The 15605-nt window shown below is 35.9% G+C and overlaps 1 protein-coding gene across 1 annotated transcript in view; it reads right to left on the bottom strand.

The window, feature by feature from the left end:
- The window catches only part of Kcnh8 (potassium voltage-gated channel subfamily H member 8), a 367265-nt gene that overhangs the window by 118477 nt on the left and 233183 nt on the right, over nt 1-15605 (bottom strand). Inside the window, exon 7 of the mRNA XM_048354862.1 lies at nt 11822-12029. Within this exon, the coding sequence (XP_048210819.1) occupies nt 11822-12029 (208 nt within the window). The remainder of the gene's footprint in view (nt 1-11821; nt 12030-15605) is intronic.

The following is a 15605-nucleotide window of genomic DNA, read 5'->3' as shown; positions in this document are numbered from 1 at the left end:
TTATTCTACTCCACGGTATCTCCACAGACAAATACACATTTCTAGTTCTCAAATACATGAAATGGCTCTATTTATGTTTAACTGACACACAAAGACCACCTCATCTTATTGAGAAGAAATGTGAGTTCTAGAATCATGTTCTTCCCACCAGATTGAGTCTTCATCAAGGAAATCTAAAGCTTTAGATTATTTTGTATCCAAGATTTCTCCTTTCACTGACATATTGTGAATCTGTGAGTTAAGGGATCTTCAATAAAAGAGCAGTGGAATCAATTCCATTAGGTATTGAGTAGAAGGCTTAAAAATACTAGAATAAAAGGCTACAGTAGGCAAGTTCTCATCAGCTAGGTGAGTTGAATCAATGTCCTAATGCCAGAAGTCTTAAAATATTATACTGTATTCTTTGTAACTGAATACCTTTAAATGATTAAGTTGCTTACTTAAAAAAAAACACCACACATGATCTCTACATCCAACCTAGAGAACAGAAATCACCTCCCCTGGTTGAGGGATAGTTGTATTTCTGAAAGTTGCATGTACAGTGAAATTTTTTACTCAGTTTGCATCATAAAATTGAATGTACATGACTATGGCCAAAATTATTCAAAAGTTAAGAATTTCAAAAGAGAGCATTTCAAGAAGACCATGTTTTTACTTTTGATAAGAAACATGTCAACAGACTAACTTATTATTTGTTCAATACAACTCAAGAAAGATTCAAGCATAAGACCATACTCTTTAAGGTGATGCAGTCAAACCTTCATGTTGAAAATGAACAGAGGTCATCTAGCTTTACAATCTTTTAAATTGTTTTATTTAAAAGGATCTCATTAAAAGCATAACAATATGAAACTAGAAAGTACTATTTATATTTATGCAACAACTTGTCATTGGAGAAGGTCAAGAACATCCATTAGTTTTAACAATGTTTATGACCCAAGAAGGCTTCAAAATCAGTGAAAATCAGTGAAACATCTTGTCTGAAGAAAGACTATTGGGACAAATATGCTTTTATGGAATTTCCAAGGCCATATGATCAAGTAGTGGCTCAACTTGGTTAGAATAGAGGATCCCACCTCAAGGCAAAGAAGACTTTCAAACTATCAAACTTTCTTTTTTATGTAATATTTTTGGGGGAATCATACATAAAGTTCTGTTGATTATCAAAGCATCAATGATGCTAGAGATATATAAAACATCTTTTTGGTAAAATTTCTTATTAAGATCAGTTAATAAAATAAGCTTTTCTCAAGTCAGTAGACAAAAATATTGCAAGTATTAGAAATCAGAGAAATTTACTAGTATTTATAGGTAATATGACAGTCTTTCTGAACTATAAGGAATTAATGACAAAATGCTAACCATGAATAGATACATATTATTTAAGATTTCTACAATGTATTACTTAAAAGTTATGTTATTTTCTTATACAATAATACTGGAACAAAATTAATGGGAAATAGATTCTACTTAGAGAAGCACAAACTAATCAGTATAGATAACTTGTATGAAGAGAAAGACATAATGCCACTTACTTATATAAAAAAATGAATGGAGATTAAATGCCATGACAAATAGATGCCAAGAATTTCTCAATGTTATAAAAGAATTAGTTTTCTGAATTTAATAATTAAAGTTAGTATGGCAGGGAATTTTCTTCTGATATTGATAGAATGGTCCTAAAATTTTAAGCCACACAGTAATCAAAATTGGAATGCTGGTGTAAAATTAGACTGTCGATGGAAGAAAAATGAAGTCTAATAACAATCATAAGTACACAGTTATAAGTCATCATTAACTATGATTAAAATTGCCATCTTAAATTAGTGGGATACATAAATTATTCTATAAATTATAATGGGAAACCATACACTTATAATATTAATTAACTAGTTAATTAGTTGGCTAACTGATTAAATTACATCCAGGCCTCAAATCAACTAGATAAAGCTCCTCTTGGTCACCAAAAATTAGCTTTCATTCTTTTCTCATTTGAATATTCCCATAACCTTTGGGCCACTCTAAAATTAGTATGTACTGTATGGCATTTCTTCAGCCTTGAACTACTCATTTAAAAATAGCAGCATGTGGCCAGGTACCAGTGGCTGATGCCTGTAATCCTAGCTACTCAGGAGACTGAACTATGAGGATCACCATACAGGGTTTCTAAATTCTACATGTTAAACATCAGAGGACATAATATAAAACAAGGGTGTTGATAAAATATCTACTAGGTACTTCCACTAATTCAAGATGACCACTCTGTTCCTAAAGAAGAAGAATTAGCCTTGGTCATAAGGTATTAACTGCTCAAAATCTCTTCATTTTCAAGGAGATGGCATTGTGGTTCTGGCTTTTATTTCCATCATTGAAGTATATTTGTCTTGCCTATTCTAGTTAGAACATAGAGTAAGTGACCCAGAGCTGTGCTTTTCTGTAAGTACTTTGTTATTTTTTGTTTCACATTTCAAATCAGGGACACAGACCCTGCTAATACTCAATATTTATGCTGTAGTCAGTGCCTGGAAACTTAACTATTTTCCATAATAAATATATAGACTAAGGATTATAATGTATTTTTCATTGTTTAGATGACAACTAAAGCTTTTTCTTTAGTAATTCCATAAACAGAAGGATTATATATATATGTATATATATATAAATGTACTACCAATTAAATTAACAAATAAAAAGCAAGTCTAAGTAATTTTTAGAGGGTGAAATTCATAAGAAGCTAACAATTGTTTTCCTGAGAGAAAAAGAAGGTTGGAGGAATAATTAGACAATGGAGTATAAGTTGATTACTGACAAAAAGGTTAGAAGTAGATGTTTAAAAAACATATCAACAATTAAGACAAGGTTACAGTAGCTTAGTTAATATTTTATGAACCTGAAAAGCAAAAGAGCTTAATAAATGATGCTTATAAACACTAGTATTTTTACTTTACATTACTGTTACTTTATAACACTTACTAGTATTTCACGTTATATTAATGACTGTCAGATATAATAAGGTCTTTTAAAAGAGAAACAAAATATTAACTCATCAGTCATGATCTGAACACTGAGGAAATTCAGTATTCAGATAGGGAAAAAAATCTCATAAACTAAATACACTATGAAGCTGGATGGCAGTGGCTCACATCTGCAATTACCTGTAAAAACAGTTACTCAGGAAGGTGAGATCTAAGAATCATAGTTCAAAGCCAGACTGGACAGGAAAAGTCCATGAGACTTTTACCTCCAATTAAACACACAAAAAAAGCTGAAAGTAGAGCTGTGGCTGAAGTAGTAGAGCGATAAGCCTTGAGCAAAAAGAAGCTCAGGGACAGTGCTCAGGCCAAGTTCAAGCCCCAGTATCAACACACACACACACACACACACACACACACACACACACACACACACACACACACGAAAATTAGATTATCAATACAAACAAAATCCCAACATTTAGTTTCTTGTGTATAGTTCATGGATGCCCAGTTTTACCCAAATGAGTAATGGGTATATAATTGTTTAATTATAAAATATTAAGATGCTATGAAAAAATACAGAAAGTGCAACTCATTTCCAAACACTGAAGAATGACTGATTTCAGAACTTCTTCCTTGTGTGGTATGGTCAACCCATTTGTTCCAATTCATTCAAACACATGTAGCATGCATTGATTCAATATTTGATTAATAATCACAAGAAGAACACAGTGGCAGGAGTTTGTGGTATAGAATATGATATATATATATATAGAGAGAGATAGTATATATATATATATATATATATATATATATATATCTGCCTCCAGAGCTAGAGATACACACATTTACACATATATGTATGTGCATTCATATAGACCTATGTGTGCTTATGTATATATTATTAACTACTAAACAAAAATATTCACAACCATATTTAGGCTCATCCATGACTGTCCACTTGGTTATTGGTATTACTATCTCCACTGTACAGAAGAAAATCTACAAAAAGATTTTCTGTGAGATGGTACATGTGGTACCTTGTATGTTAAAAAGATTAGTCATCTTTATTCTTCCTATTAGCATTTAGACATTTTTTCCCTAAGGTGTTTGTCTTTGCCTCCCCCTTTCCCTTCCCCTTAGCCTTCCCCTTCCCTTTCTCCTTCCCCTTCCCTTTCTTCCTTGGATTGGGCGCTGTCCCTGAGATTCTTTTGCTCAAGGCTAGCATTCTACCACTTGAGCCACAGCTCCACTTGTGGCTTCTTGGTGGTTAATTAGAGATAAGAGTCTCACAGACTTTTTTTGAACTGTGACCCTCAGAATGCAGCTTTCTGGGTAGCCAGGATTATAGGCATGAGTCACCAGTGCTCCACTAAAGTATACTTTTCAAAACTCCCAATTCATAAATATTGATGGGGTAAAAATTAAAAATGCATACCAAAGGGAAGAATTATGAAGACCAAACAAATTGATGAAACAAATTTGGTTAAAGTTTAATCTCTTTCTTCTATATTTCTGGGAGATGGCACTAGGCTAACAAACCTGTTCAGTTTTTAAGTACAAGAATAGACAGTGTTACCTTTCTCAAATTTATATAGCAATGGAACCTTTATGATGTGAAGTGTGTAGTTAGAGGTGTGAACATATTTTGGAAAATCTAGTGCAGAGACTCTAAGCATATCATAGTGTCAGTGTTTTCTAGGCATTACTTCCTCCTTTCCAAATAACCCCGATTAAAATTCCATAATCTCACTCTCTGCTACCTGAACTCCAGGAGTTCCCTTTGAAAGGACTGAGAAAAACGCAACTGAACACTAATTTTTGTACTCTTCACTTTTTTAAAAATGCTGGTGCTGGGGGCTTGAACTCGAGACCTAGGTGTTCTCCCTCAGATTTTTCACTGAAGGCTGTCACTCTACCAATTGAGCAACATGTCCACTTCTGGCCTTTTGCTAGTTAATTGGTGATTAGAGTCTCATGGAATTTTCTGCTCAGGCTGGCTTCAAATCATGATCCTTAGAGCTCAGCTAGGATTACAGGTGTGGAGTCTGATTACTAGCTTGTTCCTCACTGTTACAGTGCTCAAATAATTTGGAAATGCAAGATCAGAATACAGACAATTCAGCTTTATAATGGACATCCACATATAATTATTTCCTTAAGTTTTACAATAAATGAAGTGCAATATTATATTTAAAACATATAAGTCAGGCCCAGAGAGATAAAGGATCCATGTTTTCCCTTACATGTAGAGGGTAGATTTACCTTACAAACTCATAAATAAATATGTTGGGTGGTATGCAAGTGGATTAACTGAAATATGGTAGATTCAAGGGAAAAATCAAATGGTGTAACTCTTTTGAAAGCCAAAATCAAGTTCAGCAAAACTAAACACCAGGAATCAAGTACTCAAAAGGGTGGGGTGGGTCAAGGGGAAAAGGTTAGACTAGACCAATGAAGAGGAGAAGAGGGGGAGAATGAAGACAAGAATCTAATGTATATCCTACAAGAGGGTAGAGGGAAGAGGTGTGTAGGGAAGGAATGTTTGAGAATATTGGAATGACAGTGATCAAGATTTATTGTATTTATAAACTGCTTTGTTAAAAGACAACTCCTTTGTACAGCTCCTTAAAGGTAATAAAGAATAAATAAAAAATAAAAGTAAGGAGAAATAAAACATAAAGGGAGCTAAAGTTTAAAAAAATCATGTGTTCTTCATAACAAAGTGGTAAAATCCTAGTCCTCCTCAGAAAATGACTTTTTTTCTATTTTCTAGAAACTTTCATTTCAATACAGAAGAACTGGAAACTCCTTAAAAAACCAATAGCAGTTGATTACATTCTCAGAATTAACAGTGTCATAAATAATTTCTGAGGATGACATTTTGAAGGCCATCTTGTTTGGCTTTAGCTGTGAGGTTGATTACTTTTCAGTGGATGCCTTGGTCCACTAGGAATAAACCTTATGCGAGTAAATTTTCAGACATGCTGGAGACTGAAAGAGGAAAACACAGAAGGAAAAAGTCAGGAAGCACTGAATTATCATTGGCTAGGGCTGTTTATTAATGAGTGTATAATTTTCAAAACTTTAAAAATCTTACTACTTGAATTGGTGTGGTGTCACACATACCTGTATCCCATCTGCTCACAAGGAGAATAGGGGATTGCTTGTTCAAGGTCAACCCTGCGCAAAAAGCATCTACATAAATATGAGTTGGTGGCATGAATTTTGTGTCACAGCATCTGCCTACTGAGCCTGAACATCTGAATTTTAATCCCAGTACAGGCCATAATAGTAAGAAAACTAAAGAAACACACAAGCAAAACCCTTATGCTACTCAATGTACTGTGAAGAGAACCACAAACACCAGTACCACCTAGGAATTTGTTAGAAAACAAAAGGATATAGACTCAGTTTCAAATGGAATAAATTTGAATCGGTATGTTAAGGAAATCCACTGTTGAATCCTGCACATTTTGAAGTTCAAGGTGCTACTTCACAGAAGCAAAGTTACAAGTTAGCCACTGGTGACTCATGCCTGAAATCCTAGCTACTTAGATGTGAGTGCTGTCCCTTAGCTTTTTCACTCAAGGTTAGTGCTCTACCATTTGAGCCATACCTCTAAGTCCACTTATTTTGATGGTTCCAAACAATACTTTCAGAGCAATTTCTAAGTAACTTTCCCAAGTCAAATTTTACGTAGTCATTAGTTACAGTACAAGTTAGCTTCTTTCATGAGAACAATGATCATAATGAAGTCAGAAAAATAATATGTAGTGAGTGCTAGGCACTAAAGTAAATTATTTACATATACTGTGTCATTTAATACTGAGAAACACAAAGGTAGGCACTATTATCATTGCTATTTTACAAATGCTGGATACAAAGCAGAGCAAACCTTGTTATTTCCTGGCACTCTATATTCAAAGGGTCTCTATTACGAAAGACCTTTGTGGTTCACTGTGGCCTTAGGATAAAGTACAATCTCCCAAGCTTGGCACAAACAGTCTTGAAAAATCGGATTCTGCTGCCTATCTAACTTTTTTTTTTTTTTTTTTTTTTTTGGCCAGTCCTGGGCCTTGGACTCAGGGCCTGAGCACTGTCCCTGGTTTCTTCCCGCTCAAGGCTAGCACTCTGCCACTTGAGCCACAGCGCCGCTTCTGGCCGTTTTCTGTATATGTGGTGCTGGGGAATTGAACCTAGGGCCTCGTGTATCCGAGGCAGGCACTCTTGCCACTAGGCTATATCCCCAGTCCCGCCTATCTAACTCTTTATCCCTTTACTATTATTCCCCACCCTACTAGCCCTTTTCGCCATAGTTTTAGTGACTGATGTAACATCAGTGTGAACCTGCTCTCCCAGGGCTCCTTTCTCAATGCCTGTATAGACAACACCAACCCATGCTTTAAACCTCAGGTCATTTCTGAGATGTTTTCACTCATATTACCATTAAATTTAGTTGTCACCACTCCTATGCCTATTCCACTAATAGAGTGTGCCATATTATAATATGCTCACTGAATCATCTGTCTGTTTCTCTCACTAGACTTTAAGCTCCATGATATTACACATATTCTCTCCTTTGGTATTTTCACTGGTGATATGAGACCAAGCATACAACAAGTGATTAAAAATTATTTTCTCAAATGAACAAGAAGACTCAAAGTGATCAGTCTGTTCTCAACTCTTGTCTTCTTGGCAAGAAATAATTTGCTGAATGGGCTTTCTTCATTAATTTTCACAGTATTCCAAATTATAAAAATGATTTCTAGACAAGGGTGTTTGGGAAGCTGGATTCTTCTCCCTTGACTGCTAGTAACTGAATGACCTTGAACACTGAATTTGGACTTCTGTCCTTTTGTGTGTATTTTCCATGACTAAGAACTGTACCCTATAGTGGAGGCAGATCTGTGGTCACAGAAGATTATCCCTTTCTACTGTAGAACTTGTGTGACCTACTAGTCATTCTTTGTACAATCAAGTAAAATCAGTTGCATGGACTTAGTACAAGAGTAAGGTTTTTTAAGTCTAAAAGGCCAGACCCAAAGAAACATGGACTGTATGGTCTCCTCATAGGGAATAATTAGCACAGGTTTAGGCTAGTCACAGCAGAGGATTACAAGAGCCCAATAGCTATGCCCTTATGAACACATAAGATGATGCTAAGTTAAATTAACCCCATGTTATGGAAACGACTGTTATATAACTATTGTAATAATTTTCAACATGCCATGTGAAACCGTAGCTTCTATTGTTGAGTATCCTCTTGTATGCCCTTCCTGTGGTTGTACCTGCACTATCACTGTATCTTATCTGAGTACATTGGAAACTGTGTATACTGGTATTAGAACTAGGAAAGTGAAAGGGAATACCAAAATCGAGAGACACAGGATAAAAAGACAAACAACTACAAAAGCAATGCTTGCAAAACTGTTTGGTGTAAACCAAGTGAACAACTCATGGGAGGAGAGGGGAAAAGGAAGGGGGAGGGGGGACCAGGGAGGAGGTAACAAACAGTACAAGAAATGTATCCAATGTCTAAGGTATGAAACTGTAACCTCTCTGTACATCAGTTTGACAATACAAAAATAAAAATAAAAATAAAACAGGTCATGAACCTATAAGCAAAATCTCAACTTTTCTTCAACTACAGATTCAAAACACATCAAATTATGAAATAGGGGACACTGCCAGCCAAATCGTTCCATAATTCCTGCTAAGAGCAAGTCCATAGGTAAAAATTCTTTCTTTGAAGCAATAGGTATCTTATAAAGAGGTGACAGTGACATTGAATATCTTTAAAACTCTCACTCTGATTCATTCTAATACAAATGCCAAAATACTGCTTATCCCGAAGTATTAGGTCTGACAATAACAAAAGCACAAAAATTTCAGAGCAAATGACAGTTTTTAGCAGGGAATTTATCCTTCAGGAAGACAGATCTACTCTATATGTTAAGCTCACAAACATAAAACAACAATATGTATGGTAATTGGGTTTTGTGTGATGAATTTTTTGATTCATGTTAATCATACCAGGAAAGGTAAATCTTATTTCTATTGAAAACATTTGCACTACTAAAATTAAATTAACCTAGCCTTTAATCTGATTTATTATAAAATTAGGAAAGGTTGCAATTATTTAATTTGTATGCCAACCTCACCTGGAGAATTTTACTGAACACATGACAAGTAATTTTACAAGAAGGGCAAGTTCTTATCCATGTTTAAAAACACATATTTATAGACCTAATAAGGATATTATCTTCCTAATCATATCCTCAGAGGTGTTTGGACAGGAAATCTGATTCTCTAAAGACAAATGTTCAGTTATTCCTCTTATAACTGTATAAAACTACCAAATCCTTGACACATTGGTCAGTAGGTATGCTTTCTGACCAGCCCTCAAATCAGTTGTCAATGGATGATTGCACCTGATGGTGTGAGACTTGTGTTTTCTCTTCTGCCAAAGGCCGTGTGAATAGTTACAGCATCATTCGTAGGCCATATAAAATGATCAGTACAGTCTGATAGTACAGGTAGCCATTGTACAACCAATATATATGTGCTATTTTATATAAAATGATTTTGAAGTCCTTATAAATACATGAGCCAGACTTTCCCCACCCATATCTGGAGACTGAGCTATAATAGGAATATACATGTGTATATATATATTCACATGAAACAGACAACATCAATTTTGCATTGCTATGAGAAGTATATAACAGGGAACTTAAAAAAGAATGAGTTTCTTTTATGCTGTAAAACAAAGAAATTGAGGCCAAGACAGCTGATAAAATTATCAAAGATGACACTTGGTTAGTGATGGCACCATGATGATGAGAGAGGTCCTTAGTCCCCTGTCCAATGCCCATCCCACCATTGTCCTGTGACAAAGCTATCTTGGTAGGGTCAGTTCCAATTGGCACTCTCCCCTGTATTGCAGGAAGCCATAGGGCCAGGACCAAGCAAGTGGGTAACAGAGGAGCTTCAGGTTATTGGCTGTTTGTGGAAATTTTTCTTGGACAATCAATACTGTGAGATGTTTGTGGGAGGAAAAACAATGAGCAGACTGTACATCGGTGACAAGATTGACATAGTAGAAATGAAACACTAAACTTCACTCAAATAACTAAATTTGAGAGCGTGAATCAGTTGAATTTCCCCCATCTGGAGACTCTCAGACTAGACATGTCTTACGAATTAATATAAATGTATAGGTCTGGGGTTTGAAGGAAATTAGGTCATGTCACAATCTTAATATGGATTTGGAACAAAAGGCAGAGGTCTAAGGCTATAATTCACTCAAGAGAACTAAGCCCATGCTAGTGTTTGTGATGAAGGCCAATCATTGTCATAGAGCAGTTCAGGCTTTGCCACGCTCTCTTCCTCACTATGGCCCCCACCAAACTTCATTTTTACCTGGAGTATTTTTGCTTTCACCTGAGGTTTTATTTACCCCTTCCTTGGTTTCTTACAGTTGAGAACTACAGCAAAGCATATAAGAAGTGCTTTGATAAGAAAGATAAGAAAACTATTCAATATGAGAGGGAAATTCTCACATCAATTGCTGATGTATAGGAACTTTAAAAAAAAAAAAAACCTGAACAGGAAATTTACCTTCTTCTAAATGGCTTTAGATATCTCCAGCTTGTTCCCTGTCGATGCCTTTTGAAGGCTTTGTGTATGCCTTTGGTGAGAGAGTAACAGTCAAGAAAGCTAACACACTGATAGTCCAACTGTGTACTGCCACAAAGTATTGGCTGGAAATGTTGGAGCTTATTCCCCATACTCTGAGACAGACTCTTCTGTGGTTTGATCCCCGTGCAAGGTCTGAGTTTCATTCGAAAGTTACAGTGATTTTTTTTTTGTGTGTGCTGGTCCTGAGGCTTGAACTCAGCGCCTGGGCTCTATACTTGAGCTTTTTATGCTCAAGGCTAACTTTTCCACTTGAGGCACAGCTCTACTTCCTAGGATTGATTTTTGATGCAAAAGTTAAGTGAAGGTTTTTCTAGCCAATGAAGAAACAGTCAATAGCTTAAATGTCACATAAAAAAATATTCTACGGAGGCTATAATGACAATTTTCTAAAGTGTGTAAATGTGACAAGGGGTAGAATATTTTTGGATGTAGGGTTATGATCTTGAGAATTCTTATTTTCTATAAATTTCCTGTGGTTAACATAAGTTTAAAAATGTGCATAGTATTTCAGATTCATTTATGCAGAATTATATAACACTTGGAAAATCTCTCTTAAAATTCTATGGATTCTGGGGACACCAAACTTTACAAATGCTATTAGCAAATACCTAGTACTCATGGGGGATAGAGTGTGGAAAGTAGGTTATTTTGATAGTTCACTTAAAAAAGAGGAAGAAAAGAATGTAAGGGAACATTTCCTTTTACACACTACCTCAAACACAAACAATTACCTTCTTAAGATTTAAAATCTCACCATGATAGAGCACAGACCAGTTTCCCACTGATTTATTGTTACAAGCTCTGTACTGGAACACAGCAAGATAAAAGCACCCATTATTTATCTAAACATTTCTACTGTGTTGCTGGCCATTTTGAAGAACTCAGGTCTCTTTCTCAAGTTATTTTAGCTTAAAGACTTAACCCATTGATTAGAAAAAATAGGAAGTTCTTTCAAGACACTTAGAAAACAAAAACAAAATATAATCACTTGCATCCTGGATATCCACCCGTGAAGAAAAGAGAAAAAGACAGGTTGGCTCTAAGAGAATATATTTACACACTCATTGTTTGCCTCTCCAAATTCTAGATAACCCTTCCTTTTCATATGCAAAATGGAAACTGTGACAAACATAAGCCCTTACCAACTTCCCACTTGAGAAGGCTGTTGTCTTCCCTTTCCATTTTTCCAATGACATACCAGATGCACGCCATCCAGTGTGCAAGAAGGGCGAACATGGACATGAGCAGGGTCAGGACGATTGTGCTGTGCTGGGAATAACGGTCCAGCTTCTGCAGGAGACGCAGAAGGCGCAGCAGCCGTACAGTCTTAAGGAGGTGCACCAGAGACACCTGTGGTAGGAGATAGAGCAGCACAGCTTGGTACCCTGCTGGGTTCAACTCATGGCACAACCTCCATATGTTTTCATTTATAACCATTCTGGAAAGTTTCTAAAGTTAGGGATAATCATTGTTTCAGTCTGAAAGTCATTTTTATGATTGTCATTTTGCTCAAGACATGACAAGAAGGGCAGATAAAGGGAGGAAGGATAAAGGAAGACATGCTAAAAAATAGGACAGTCTTAAGATTTACCTTTTTTTCCTCTCTATCTGCTTCACTGAATATAATTTTGTGGTTTTGGATACACAGCCAAAACGTTACAGCATCATGACTGACATAAAACATCTTTACTGCCATACACACATTTTTTTCTAGTCTCCTACATATAAAGGGTTAATAATAATTTATATAATAATTCATATGTGTTAACTTAAAAGCTGGAAAATGATAAATTAGCAGGGTGTGATTATAAATAAGGAGACACATTAATGGAATAGATTCTTTCCACAAGGTCCAGTGGCATCTCTTGCCTCTTTTGTTAAATTGCTTTTCTTCAAACACTCTCAATGCACAGAGAAATTGTTGACCTGGAGTAAACACCTTCTAAACTGTCTCTCAAGCATGCTTAGAAAACCAAAGTTTCACAAATGTTTTCAAACAACTAAACTCTGTCTTTTCATGCACACAAATGGTAGACTTACAGCTTGGGGGTTGTTTGCCTGTTGTTTAGTGATCAATGGGAAGATATATACCACTGCAAATTTTGATCAAACTCACTACACACAAGCACGACTCATAACACCCTTAAAGAGCCTCAGAGCGTATTCTAAAATAGAAAACAGAAAATAACGACTCCTATGGAAATAGTTTGAGGAAAGACTTCTTGATGTTTTCTAATTGGGGGTGGGGGGTAAACCATAAGCAGAAAGGAAAAGGGTTGTTTGTAGGCTATCATTAATAAAAGTCTCTGCTATGTATAAGACTACCCTTAAAGGAATCAGCACCTTTGGGGGATTTACCTTTATAACTAGCTGGAGTCAACTGATTTTGATCTCCAATGGTCATGTTCCCTTATCTCTAAGAAATACGTGCCCAGAGCAATGCCTGGTGTGTTTTAACAGTTCCATATATCTTGTGCAGATAAGGGAATAAATAAATCATTGTTAAGACACAATACAATTCAACTTTGGCATAAAAATAGATAATAAAATTTGGCACAATTGTAATTTTATAAATTATTCTCTGACCAAATATAACAAAATCATAATGTAGTGGCATTTAAGGAACTTGACAGATGGGATTGGCATTCTTCTTTGTCAATTTTGTCCTTCTTCATAGCCAAATTCTCATCTACCATTTTTCAAGCTGGTTTTAAACTAGATAGTCAGTCCCATGCAGTGATTTTATAATCTCTACTTTGTCATTTGGAGGAATTATTGGGATGGAATTTGTTTAACAAGTAGGTAGGTTTGGTAGATTGGTGACAATTTATGTGTGTGTGTGTGTGTGTGCGCGCACATGTGCGTATACTGAGGCTAAAACTAAGTGCCTGGGTGCTGTTCCTTAGCTTTTTTTGCACAAGGCTAACATTCTACCACTGTCTTTTTGCTGGTTAACTGGAGGTAAGACTTTCACAGATTTGACTGAACAGGCTGGTTTTTGAACCTCAGTCCTCAGATCCCTGAGTAGCTAGGATTACGGGAGTAAACCATCAGCACCCAGCTTGGTGACAGTTTTTTAAGTGAAATGAAGCGTGGCACAGATATTTCGAGTAGAGAAAGTGAGATACAACCATGACAGTGATGCAGATGGTCTCTTGATTCTGACAGGACAGAAAGGGAATATTTGAAGGAAGAATATGGAGCTGTCCTCACATAAGAACAATAGTCATTTGCATAGGCAAAGGACATAAGCCTGGAGGCTCAGGACAAGGAATCCTTAGTTATTTTGCTGACATTAAAAACTTAATCATTATGCTTGCTCTCATTAAAGTCATCATCTTCCTGATACAAACGTGGATTTTCATTCTTGATTGATGACAGAAGAAAAGAGGCATATTTGAATTAAATGGAAATATGTAATCCATAGAAAAAGAGAGGATCCTTATCACTCTTGGGATGCTATTGTGAATATGTCATTGGTGAGAATTACAAGCTTCCTGCAGACCATGGCATTCTTCAAAACCCTTCATCAAACATATCTTTCTTACTAAGTGGGCCTAACTACCTTCTGTCAACTGGGGGAGCAGAGTGTCTGAGTAATGAAGAGAGAAAAGGCTACAAACATGCACTGAGATCTTTCTAGATGTTAGACATTGAGTAATGTACTTGATAGAGACATTTCCTCTTTAGGATGCACAGTAAGTGAAGGAAATTTTTGTGCCCATTTTAGTTCTATTTTTGTGTCAACTGCCCCAAGGAAGTCATTCAGATGTTATCTGATAACCCTAGGATTTTTAGTTTTTGCCTTTTCTACTTTATCACACTATTTCTGTCTTGTTCATCATTTTGTCTCTCACAGTGCCTTTCACAGTGCCACATATAGAGTTCAGTGAACAAATATATGAGTTGTATTTAAAACAATGGCAATTAACAATTAATTACAGGCAGAGCACAACATTTTTGGTGGATGAACATATTTCAACTGTCATCTATGAAGACTCATTAACTGGACACTTGTTAAAACTGGAAAATAAGCTAGTTATATATATGTGGGTATCTATTTCTAACTGCAGTGGCAGTGTGACATTGTTCACCTTAATCGTATTATGTTTTCTTTTTTTAATTCTTTATTTTTATTTATTGTCAAAGTGATGTACAGAGAGGTTATAGTTTCATACGTTAGGCCTTGGTTATGTTATGTTTTCTTGGGAAGTAAATACAGCATCTTCTACAGGCCTTTCTGTTCCAGGAGAATATTTCATTGTGTCTAACTCATTTAAGGAGGGTAACAAATTTATACTATATGTTCATATAACACAATGGTTTTACACTCAGTTAAAAGTAAGGCAAAGTATCACTGATAGAGAGATTTCCCCCTGCCTCTTTGTCTTTCTGTCTGATGGGGATGTTGATCTATACCTTGCTTTCTTCATAAAACAGCCCTGTCAGCCAGCTTTACAAGACAGAAAGATGGCAGTGGAACAGGAGAAAAGAACAAACAACATAATTCATCAAAATGTGAGCATCAGGCCTGGTGCTGGTGGCTCACAGCTTTAATCCTGGCTACTAAGGAGGCTGAGCTCTGGGGACCATAGTTTGAAGCCACCCTGGAACTCTTAGCTCCAAGCAACCAACAGAAACCTGAAAGTGGAGCTGCAGCTTAAGTGATAGAGTGCTATCCTTGAGCAAAGAGGACAATGCTAAGGTCCTGAGTTCAAATCCCAGGACCAACACACAAATACACACACACATACACACACACAAATGTGGGCATCAAACTTAGGAAAAGCCTTCTCCCATGTCAATTTTAGGCAACAATGATATTAATGCTTATAAATGTGCTAAATTTTATTTATTTTTTGTATGTTTATAATTGTATATTATATTCATTCTAAATTGTTCTTTTGTTAGTACTCAAAGAAAAAT

The sequence above is a fragment of the Perognathus longimembris genome, chromosome 10, assembly GCF_023159225.1.
Source record: "Perognathus longimembris pacificus isolate PPM17 chromosome 10, ASM2315922v1, whole genome shotgun sequence".
NCBI classification, from domain to species: Eukaryota; Metazoa; Chordata; class Mammalia; order Rodentia; family Heteromyidae; genus Perognathus; species Perognathus longimembris.
Note: the sequence above shows the minus strand (reverse complement) of the source record. Positions and strands in the feature narration are given on the sequence as shown.